This window comes from Emys orbicularis, chromosome 1 (genome assembly GCF_028017835.1).
Source record: "Emys orbicularis isolate rEmyOrb1 chromosome 1, rEmyOrb1.hap1, whole genome shotgun sequence".
Lineage (NCBI taxonomy): Eukaryota > Metazoa > Chordata > Testudines > Emydidae > Emys > Emys orbicularis.
In genome coordinates, this window is record NC_088683.1 from 334,414,688 (window position 1) to 334,426,783 (window position 12,096).

The window sequence follows — 12,096 nt, forward strand, 5'->3', positions numbered from 1 at the left end:
CTTCAAAAGTGTGCACTAATATTTTGTACCTCAATTCTTGGCCACAGGAGTGGATTTACCATGAAACAAACTGTGCAGTGGCATGGGGCTCCCAGCGACAGGGTGGCCCCCAAAATGCAGGACAAATATCTGACAACCTGCCCCCAAGTCCCGGCTGGCGGCTCAGCAGGGCTCAGGCAGGCAGGCTGACTGCGTGCTGTGGCCGGTGCCAACACGCCGCTCCCAGAAGCGTCCGGCATGTCCCTGCAGCCCCTGGTGTGTGTGTGTGTGTCTCTGCGTGCTGCCCCCGCCCCAAGCACTGACTCTGCAGGTCCCATTGGCCAGGAACTGCCCCGCCTAGGAGCCACTGCTGGAGGGGTGTGTGTGCTGGTCGCTTTGGGAGACACGCCACCCGAGGTAAGTGCTACCCCCTGCCCCCTCCCACACCCCAACCCCCTGCCTCAGTCCAGAGCCTGCCCCCCACCAGCCCTCCTGCACCCCAACCCCCTGCCCCAATCAAGGTACCGCACTTATTTTCATTTACTTCCCATTACTTATAATATAGGAGGAGGATGAAGAAAAAAAGAATGAAAAATGGGGGGGCGGGAAGATAGGAGAGAATGTTCTTTTTCTTGGCTGGGTCCCGAAGGGGGACGGGGGGCAAAAATGCAGCTGTGCAAGGGCCCAACTAACTCTAAATTCGCCACTGCTTGGATAACTGTATGTCAGGCACTAGGTGTCACTAAAAAAACAAAAACAGACATTAGCAGCTATGCCTTTGGGGACCCAATGACAATGTAACTTGCACAGATTGTACTCTGGTGTACTGTTGCTTCACTGATCTGAGTAAAATTGCTTTTGATTTAGGGACTGATCCAATGCCCAGCGCAGTCATTGGGATCCCTTCCATTGGATTTAATCAGCGTTGAATCAGCTCCTTTCACCAGTAGGAAAGAAGAATCTGGTCTCATGGGCAGGCCAGTAGTTTGCTTTCATTTGATTGGTGCCTGCTGGGCTTTCAATGGAGTTTTATTGACAGAGGGTAATTTTATCTTCTATTGTTTGAAGAACATCCAATTTATGATTTTCAGTAAAAATTGTTTAGGGTTCCAATCTACAGAGCAGGAGCCAGGGTTTCAATTCTAACCGTTTTGATCAACTACTGTAGCAGATTGCTCCCACCATCTTTTTTACTCCACAGCATCTCATATGTATTTATTAACCAGACAACAATTCCTGGCACTGAAACACTCCACTAGCATACCAGACATGAAAGCTCTAATGAGCAGTAATAATAATTAATAACAATAATAATAATAATAATATTTTGGCACTTTTATGGTGCCAAGGATCCAAGGATCTCAAAGCCCTTCACAAATATGCAAGTAATAAGAACCTAGATTGTATCTCATATGGTTCTGAATTTCACAGCAGAAATCAATCACAATGTAGTCATTCTTTATGCTGTTTCAGATGGCAATCCTAATGATCAGAAAACAACTCAAGCTCTGTCAATAATATAAGAACGTTTGTTGTTTTATTCTTTTTGGTGGGTACAAAAACCACAGTTTTTTACACAGAACAAGATTATAAATAATATTTGTAACATGAGTGACCCGTAGTCTCTTTTGATTCTACACTGCAGACTGATGATGTACTCTAAACATTTTTTTGTTTTTCTTAGTTAGACAGATGCAAATCTGTGAAACACTGAATGATGTAACAGAATGAAGGTAACAGCGAACAAGAGGATGACCAACAACTTTTATAAAAAAAAGTCTCTGAATTTTGTTACAGTGATGGCATTTTATATCAATTATTGCAATGAATTGTTCCCTAAGATGGTTAGAAAAAAGAATTGTGTTGTCCTCTACCGAATTTACATCAGTTAAAAAGCAAGCATGTTTCAATATTCCTCTTTTTTCAAAGAAAATGTAAATAATTTCTTTATTTTTTCACAGGATTTACATATTTATTATTTTCTTATCACAGTTTAGTGATTCGTTTCCACAGCTGGATATTCTTCCATTGTATATATTGATGTTCTGGAGACACAGGTTAGCATGTTCATTGACTTCTATAGCTATTTTCCCCACTTTGTCAGGATAAAGACCAAAATGTTGTCCTTTCTGAGCATGTTCTTCACAGTTTGATGCGCTAATTGGCAAGTCTTATTAGTTTTAAGTCCACTCAAGTGAAATTTGTTGCTGTTAATATACCCATCCCAGCCCACCTCCCCCCAACAAAACTAAATTATGAATTTTCCTGATATAAAATCTGAGTTTGGGTTTCCGAGCTGAGCTCATGCACACTTTGTTGCTGATGATATCTGGCGCATTTGGACGTACTTTCCAATTCTCAGCCCAATTATTAGTTCATCAATGACACTCCCATGTCGTTATAGTCTGTGCTGTGTGCCCATGAGTCACCAACACAGTTTAATTAAGGCACTCAATTATTTTTTTGGTTTTTATGGTAGGTCCGATGCAATTACAGCCAATCCTGAACTTTGTCTAATTGCAGTTCCAGCGTGCACGGCCTTCGGGCAGTCGGGAGTTAATACACGGCCGTTTTCTCCTACACTCCCTGTGATGGATAATCTGGCTTTGTTTCTTATGGCTTCAGAAAAGGTCAGCTAGGATCCAGGAAAAAAGGAAAAGAGAAGAAAGTGTTACAATATTTCTGTTCCTCAATAAGCCGGGACACAACAAACACCAAAATATCAAGTTTTAGACATCTGCATTTTTTTTCATGTTTTATATATATATATATATATATATATATATATATATATATATATATATATATATATATATATATATATAAAGTGCATTTAACTACACTGGGGAAAGAAAATAAATCAGACAAAAGATTCTGCTGTTAAAATTTTGTGAAAGACAAATTCTATGGACAAAGTATAAAATCCCCATTTGCTCAACTGATTAGTATAGGGGATACCTTAATCTAAAGTGCTTCACACTACACTGATATTCTGCAGCAATCCGAGAAATAATACTCTTTATAGCCGGGGCCTGGCAGGCACTTATTCACATGAATAAAATTACTTATGTGCAAAGGGTTTGCAGGATTAGGCCCTAAACTCTGATTAGCAATAAACAACTAAAAATTATAAATAATAAAAATTTCTCATAAATTACTTTATAAACCTGGAAACTCTCATTTTGAAAATTTAATCCACTGTTCAAACCTAAAGAAATGTATGGCTTGTATTTGTAAAAATTTTTTTTTACTATTTTCAAATCACAGAGAGCTCTCCATAAATCTCATTTCCTAAACACTTGGCTATAAGCAGAGCTGATCAGAAATTTTCCATTGACTTTTTCTGACTGAAATTGCAGTTTCCAGAAAAGCAACATTTTCCACCGGAAAATTTCAATTTTGCCAACATTTTAAAAAAATTTCCTCCGGGAAAGTCAGAACAAAATATTGTGTGTGAGATCAGGTTGACCCAAACTGAAACATTTTGGTTTGTTGAAATTAATCAAATATTTTGTTTCAGGTCAGTATGACATTAATTTGTTCCCAGCTGAGCTGCCTGGGTGCCTCATGGGAATTGTAGTTTGGATGCCTCATGCCCCCGTTTCTCCTCTATTGGTTAGGATCCCTGGCTGAATTACACTTCCCATGATATACTAGGGTCTCCCCTTCAGTTGAACCAGCCTGGTGCACCGTGAGATTCCCATGACCTTGATGCGTAATGGCAAATGTAGTCAACCCAGAGAGGAGAATGAAGGCAGGAGCCTTAGGGAAAATGGCACCCTGGGTGAAATTGTATTTTGTCCCCCCATTGCCCCTGGCCCCCATGGGCTCCCCAGGCTCCCCACCATTCGCCCTGACCCCTGCACTGTGCCCCTTCACTCCTAATCCCTGTACCCCCCTCCTGCGCTCACATAAAGGGAAACTGACCTGGATGCACGGAGCAGCTGGCATTGCTGCTCGCTCCCCCCTTGAACCGCTGTTTCTCCACGCACCCCTAAGAGGGGTATAAGGGGGGGAGCAAGGAGTGGCATTAGGGCTCCCTGCATCCAGGTCACTTTCCCCACCTGGGCTGTGTAAGGGGCAGGCAGGAGAGCAGCAGCTTCTGAAACTCACCTCACAGCACAGCACAGGTAGGGAAAGTAACATGGATGCACAGAGTGCTTGGTGTTGCTCCTCACTCCTCCCCTCACAGCCTCCTATGGGTGTGTGGAGGAACGTTGGGTTGGGAGCAGTATCTGTGCATCACTGCTTCCCCTCCCCCCCCCATGTTCCTCCACTGGGAGGAAGCAGGAAGAAATCTGGGCGCTCCCCCACCAGTGCTTGCCTGCCAGCCGGGAGCAGTTCCTGACACTACACTGGCAGTGTACACCTCTGTGCTGCTCCACGGCACTCCTGGGCAGTCGCCCGGGTGGGCCATCCCTCAGGCTGGCCCTGGGCAGGAGGCACCCAAACTACAACAGTTCTAAACAAGTTTTGAAATATTGGAATTTTCCATGAGATGGAAATTCTAATTTTTGACCAGCTCTATCTATAACACAGACAAGTGACCCATGAAGTGTGGGGCAAAGATAAAATCCGAGACATACTGGAAAATTAGAGGAACAGAAGGGGGATACTCACATTGGAAAAATGGCTAAAACTGATTTTTACACAAAGGAAATGAACTGTGGTATTTTCCTGCATTTTATTTGCTATTATTGCTGATATGAGCTTTGTCCCACCTAACCCAGCTTCTCCTTCTGCCTGAGCCAGCAGTGAAGTTCTAAGCCTGTGTTTGTGACGTTATTTTATATATATATATGTACATGAGAGGGAGAGGGAGAAAGAGAGAGATTGTCAAAGGACAATCTCCAATTGTACAACTACTACAGGGCCACCATAAAGAGCCCAGAAGTAAAAGCACCATCCCCAATCAATTACCCTACCAAACCTAGATAATGTAACACCCTTGTAGTCTACCTAACTCAGGAACGGACCTCAGCAAACAGAAGAGCATTATACCATTCCCTAAAGACCAAAAAGCTGGGCTGTGGTGAAGCCATTTTTAGGACAGTCAGTTACAGTGTCCAGCCTCTGAAAGAATAGTGGCTCCAGTCCCACAGCATTCAGATCCAGGGATAGTTAACAAAAACACCTTGGTCTATGACAGCTGTAGGATATACAGAGAGAAATGGTCTCTTAGGTACATGGGACCCCAGCTCATGCCTAGCTTTATGGAGTATCAACAACTAGAATTGCACCAAGAAGCAAATAGGAAGCTTGCAGCTTGCAGAGCACTAGTATAATGTAAGGTGGTATAATTTAGCTCATAGTGCTAAATTAATGGGCTGTATATTCTGCACTAGTGGAAGCTTCTAGGTGGTCCTTTAAGGTAGCCCCAAGTAGAGTACATTACAGTAGTCCATTCTGGAAATGACAAAGACATGGAGAAATGGGGAGGTCCAGTCTAAAATAAAACATTCTCTAAGTCAATTGCAAGAAAAAACAACACTTTTTTTTCTTCATCACTTTCCACTGATGATATCTGGAATTTTTGGAGCTGGTAAGGTCCAAAATAAGCCCTAGATTTCAAATCTCTTTGACAAACAGAGTACATATTTCTCAAAAGAGCGAGCTGGCATAATTCTTGACAAGTCTTCCAGAAACATCTCCCTATCCACCAGAACCATCTCCACCTTGTTTGGATTGAACTTCAGCCAGTTTTCCAATCCATGACCCTACCATGGTCATGCAATAGGGAAGCAGAGAGACTTAACAATCCAGGGATAAAGAAAAAAAGACATAAGGACCACCTTCATATTTTACATGTACCAATGATTTTGTGGCCCAAACCATCTCACTGTTTTTTCTAGCCCCTCACATACACTTTGAACAGGAAGGGTAACAAAATAGAACCTAGTGGATTCCTAGGCCCTTGGGGATGATGAACAATTTCCGAGATTAGAATGGAAGAACAAAGCTTCTGAAAAAAAGTGTCCTTTCCCACTAGAGACCAAAGATGGACCAACAACTCCTAATGGGAAACAGCTGAAATAGCTAATGAAATCAGTATGGTACGAGACATTTGTTCATCACCATGAGGAGACCATTGAGCAAGGAAACTAGTGCAGCTTCTGAATCATATCATAGTTAAAAACACAGGTACAGTGAAGGGCTAATCCTCTCTTGATTGTGTTGTCACAAATTCAACATCATGGCTTGACTGCAGAATCAATTAGGAGGAGAAACTGGGCTGGGAGGGAAGAAGCCCTGGTAATTATTGTAGCAAAAGTAATAAGAAAAAAATATAAAAAACATGAACAGTAAATAAGAAGACTGCAGTTAAATCCTGAGACTGTGTGTCTGAAAGTCTCTCTTTAAGGTGTTGACCCTACAAGGTGTTGTGTCTCCTGTGAGATGCTGAGTGCCCTACTCCCATTGACTTAAATGGAAGTCGACAACATTCAGCATCTTGGAGCATTGGACCTTTAATATGGGGTGGATATTTTATTCCATCCAGGTTCTTACACAGCCCTGACTATTAGTAGTATCTGGGCAATATGGTCATTTCCTTTCCAAAAATATTAAAGGCAAACTGTGCACCCCATTTTCTAATTTGGACATGAAACTGAAAATGGAAAGTGCAAAATTAATGCAATAAAGATGCTGCGAAAAGTTGCCTATGCCTGCTGTAGCATTTGGCCACTTGTATAATAAGTGATTAGATTAACCAAAAGTATGGGGTTGGGGAGAGAGAGAGAGAGAGAGAGAGAGAGGCACTTGAACCAGGATCCAGATCTTCAGGACATTCACAGGTTGACAGCCCACTAAGGAAGAGATGATGGGAAGGAAGAGTTGAAAATTATATTTCTTCCCTCCTATCCCACCCCCTCAATTTCTATTTGGTGAGCAACAACTTGGATCTTGAGAGACATCCCTTTTGCCTGCACCCTCACAAGCACCCTGATGTCATTAACCCTTGACACGAGGGAGCTATTTGTATTGTCATACTCGCAGCATCCAGGAGTTAGTACAAAATGCAGATAAGTACATAAGATGCCAATAAACACCAAAGTGTGTAAAAATGTAAATTCTCAGGGGCTGGATCTTCACATGACTTTATGCCCATATAGGGAAGTTAGGGCTAGAAAGAGTTACTCCACCCCCATTAGTCCCTTACAAGGGCAACCGGGTTACCTTGGCTCCAGGTGTGGAAGGGTAAGGGACTCCGTGTGCCTGGTCTCTTGTATAGCTCGGGGTGGGGAAGGTGGAGCATTGACTCCACCCTGGCCCCCCCATGTACCCACCAGTGCAGGTAGCTGGTGTATCAGGGTGGCAGTTTGGTGCTGGTATAGGCCAGTAGAAAATTAATGCCCAAGGGAGCCACCGCGAAGGAGCAAGGGAATTTTGGGTCCCTAAACCACAGTTCCCTCCTTGTGCTGCCCCTGCAGTGGCACAGCAACACGTCGCCTCTTACTAATGGCTGTAACCCAGAGACACAATCTAGCCCTACATATTCAGACTCTCTGGCTCACAGCTAAGGTGGTGTAAGATCTTCCCCCTTTTTAATTCATATATTTTAGAACAGTCACAATTTAGATATTTTATATTGGCTTAAAAATGGAAATGTCCTGGGTTTTCATGCAGGCATTTACCTCATATAACTTCCATGGAGGGTTTGTTTTTTAATATATTGGCAGGCCATCGTCCTAATGTGATCTACTTACTTTTGGTTAAATGAGCACAGATGAGGTTCTGAAATGAATAGTGAACACATGTATGACTGCTCTCTCCGGGAGAGAATCTGAGCCGTGGAAATGTATGTAATCATAGTCATAGGCTGTAGGCTGCTAACACTTAACAGACATTCTCATTAGGAATGTGTAATTGGGTGATGGAATAATAATATTTTACCAAAGAGTTCAATGATCTCAACTAGCCTCAATGGTCGTCTAGGTATAAACATATTCTGTTTGAGAAATGTTTAAAATACATACGAACTTGATAAAAATTCTTAGGCAAGTATTATATTAAATATCCCGAGCAGAATAAGCTAGTTGAAAAATATTGAAACTATGAGGGTGTTTTTCATAGGGTTCAAAAAGTTTTTCATTTTTTTGGGATTTAACATAGTTTTAAGTAGCTAAATATTATTGAAATCATTATCAAAAAGGTTAGCAAAATTAATTTATGTAAACCCAAGTTTTCAGTAAATGAGAAAATAAATGCTATTGTTTCAATGACAGTTTCAATTAAAAATTGATAGAAATGTTGCAAAAAAATTCTAAAAAACCTAAATACTTGGAAAAAATGGTGACCTATTCATTTTTGAAAAAAGAACATTTTCGACTAAGAAGAAATTTCTTTCAAAAAAATTTGATGAGTTCTAATTCTGGTTTTGTTTGTTTAGGGGGGAAAAAATGGAAAACAAGGATTTAAATAAATTCTACCAGTGGAGTAGTCATACCGCCTGTTGCATTATCCGGCCATATTGCACATGCTAAGTGACTTTGGGCCAGGTCAGTATTTGGGTGGGAGCTGGGATTTTTTAAGAATACATTTTGGGTGCATCCTGCTTTGTGAGTTTGATTAGGAATATGGTACCGGTGTGATTACTCCTGCATGGTGTACTGTTGTGTTAAGTAACAACAATACAGTTAATGGTGTGTAACTTCACCTATAAGTCCCTGAAATGAATTTTCATTATTCCCATTTTAAAAAGAACTAACAATTGCATGTATTATTATATTAATTATTAATTATTATTATTATTATAATTATAATACATTGCTTACCTATTTGACATGCACACCCTTGTTCCCTGCAATAGCTTGAGAACATGCTCAGTGTTGGGCAAACCACTCGGGAATGCAGGGGTAAAAAGCTTTTCATCTGCATTTTGTCTAATTACATTCACAACATGATTTTTTTTTAAACCTTTAGTTCTGGGAGTTGGCATTGAGCCTTGTACAGTGTTTGATGTTGGCATCTGGAAATCCTAACTCCTGGTGTCACAGGGTTAATGAACATTACCCTAAACAGTTGGGGTCACCTTGGCATCTACTACTTAGCCTTCTGATCTAACAGCAGCTGTTAATGTTGGGCACAGTGGTTTTGCCACATTGAAGTAACCTGGACAGTCAAATCTAGATTGTTATCAACATTTGGATTTGTATTAAAGGATTGATCTCCTTTCTGTGTTTATGGATTAATGTGCATGACTCACATTCTCACTAATGAGAGTTAGGTGCATAAATCACTTTTGAATCATTGGGAAACTAGGCTCCTGTTACGATTAAAATATAGCAAGGAAATGTCTGCGTGTATATAGAATAATAAATGGGAACACTAAGAAATCTACAAACAAATGTTATGCTTGGAAAAGTTTCCCAATCAATGTATGCCAAGCCCCCTCCCTCACCTTCTTGAAAACACCCCTGAGAACCCACCTATTCCTTGAAGCGTTCCAGCTATAATGACCATACACCATTCTGTGTTCATTCTGTGTTTGTTCTGTATTGTATTGTTCTGTATTGTACCGGCTGTGCCTTTAGACTGTAAGCTCCTCGGGACAGGGAACTGTTATTTGTTTGGCACACTTCACCTATTGTACAGCGCCGTGCGCTCCAGCGCTATATAAATAATAAATAAAAATAATAATAATTTTATCTACAATTCTTTCCTTTTAAATCTTTCTAGGTGGCAAAATAAAATTTAAATTCCAAATCTACTTCTCACACCCCTTTACTTAAGTTTCATACTCATCATAGTTCTATGATTCCAGAAGAATCTAGCTTAGAACATTTTGTCAAAATTGGAATAATCTGGTTTGCTAATGGAATGGGACTGAGAGTTCTAGACTGCAACAACTAGGAGGCAGCAATCCTACCTGCATATTAATTTATAAAGCATCTAGTATACCTTGGACACTATATAATAATAATAATAATAATAATAATAATAATAATAATATTAATATTAATAATATACAAGTTCCATTTGTTATTATATGCCATTTAAAAAGGATTTAGTGCTGATCTCAGGAGTAGTTAGATAGCCAGGTTCACACTGCAGAGACCAGCTCTTTCACTATATTAGTAAACCACCCACGCACACCTACTTCGTCGTGCTATATCATAATAGGCTAAACACCATTAACATTTCAGTCACTGAAATCACTACATTTACATCTAAAAGCTATTGCTCCTCAGCAGGATAAAGGGGAAGTCAGTCTTAGTCTGCTGGAAACTGATGTGAATCTCTAAACTCCATTAGCAATATTGGCATTATTTATAGTTATTGCAATGGGACAAGGGTTGACCCAAGGCAGGACTTACTAAACAAATGCTATGCTAAAATAGCATCCAATTCCATTCATCAAGGGAGAGGGGTGGAGGGTAGGGAAAAAAGATGAATCACATTTAGAATCATATCACAGTGCTTGCTCTCCCTAAAGCTTTGACTATGGCTTACTGAGGTGCTGCCTAACCCAATCTTGATTATAATCCCTATAAAAATCTACAAACAGGGCTAATAAATAGTAAATCAATAATAATAAAAGCCCTCAGAAAAATAGGCCAGCCAAGTAACCCAAACAAGCTGCAGCTCCCTCTACAGAAAGACTCTATTTTTGCTTTAGTATCTAAAATGTCAAATAGCTGTAATGTCCCAACTGATACAGTAAGACCAAACTGTTTTTTTTAAAGAAGAGAAGATATTCTTTACATATTAAAAAAGCATTTGCAATGCAGATGTCTATTAGCAACATAGAGTAGTATACTGTACATCTGCAGCCAAAAAAACGGAACCACTTTGCACTGAAGTTTTCCAAAATATAAAGCTCTGTTGAGAAGCAAGCATTACCACCACTGGACAGACAGGTCACGACACTGCATTACAAGATGCATCACCCACTCACTGTAGTAGGCCCTAAGTCCTACCCCTAAATTTTAACACTTTCGGTTCCATATACGTTGTAACCTTCTCTATATGTTGCTAAATTCTGGGTATTCTGCGAGGAAGTTGGATTAAAAGTCTGTGCACTCTTTGCCACCTTCATTCGCTTCGCCTCTGCCCTGGACTTGTAACAGAATTCTATCAAAGCCACCAGCATGGCCAAGCCCAAGCCTCCAACCAGAATGTAGAAGACTCCAGCAACGTTGCTGAGACTCAAGGCACTCGTCTTGTCCTGAGGAAACAGAATCGGTAGAGTTAACCACTGACGTCAGACACTGGGAGCTCAAAAGCTACACATTATACACTGAAAACATACATAAAAGAGGTTTAACTGAAATTAACTGACAGTCATTTACACAGTTCTTCACAAAAAATCGGCCTATCTGAATTTATAAATATATATTAAGCGCCATTTCTTCCTGGCAAACATGGAAATCATTACTTTAGGATGTAATCAGTCACTCGCTAACAGCTGTGAAATGGTACTACCATTACTTATAACTTTAAACAATGATCTATCTACCTCTATTTAATGAAAATTTTAATAGCAATATGAAACTAGATTTATTTGATGGTCGTTTAAAAGCTTTCTAATCCAAAAATCCATTTACGTCAAATGGGACTCCGCATAATTTTATTAACACATAGTGTTCACTTTTGATATGCATCGATATAAAGACTCAGCCAGCCTGGCTTTCAGCTAATTAAATAAATACTTAAAGTATGTGACACTTAAGCTGTCTTTCTTAATTAAAGCAAAAACACATTTCATTAACATAAAATATATCCCATACTACCTTAGCCACTGCTGTTTATTTATTTTTACTTTATTTTATATCTTTTTGGAACCATGGTAATGGATTTTTTACATTCAAAATTCTATTAATAGAATTATTTAATGATAAATTAATTTATGACTAGAAGTTAGTTCTAAGTATTTATAATAATGTAGAAAACAATACTTATCCCTTTTAGTGAAGAATTCTTAAGTAGGTGTTATTTTATATATGTTCCCCTTAATGGGTTTAAAAGAGCAAATATTTATTGTACATTTCAGTCTGGTTCTGGCAAAAATCTTAATGAGTCTGGTATTTTAGGGTTTGAAAATGATGTGCATAATTTTTCAGCACAAGTCTCTAGACTAAGGATTTATTCAGAATTGGACTTTTACATACTACATTG

The 12,096-nt window shown here is 39.8% G+C and overlaps 1 protein-coding gene across 2 annotated transcripts in view; it reads right to left on the reverse strand.

The window, feature by feature from the left end:
* Nucleotides 1–2,449: 2,449 nt before the first annotated feature.
* Nucleotides 2,450–12,096, reverse strand: part of GRIA4 (glutamate ionotropic receptor AMPA type subunit 4) — a 289,331-nt gene continuing 279,684 nt past the window's right edge. For both annotated transcript variants that reach the window (XM_065405354.1, XM_065405361.1), the window contains exons 15-16: nucleotides 11,012–11,146; nucleotides 2,450–2,614 (exon numbers count right to left, since the gene is read on the reverse strand). In XM_065405354.1, the coding sequence (XP_065261426.1) occupies nucleotides 2,450–2,614; nucleotides 11,012–11,146 (300 nt within the window). The remainder of the gene's footprint in view (nucleotides 2,615–11,011; nucleotides 11,147–12,096) is intronic.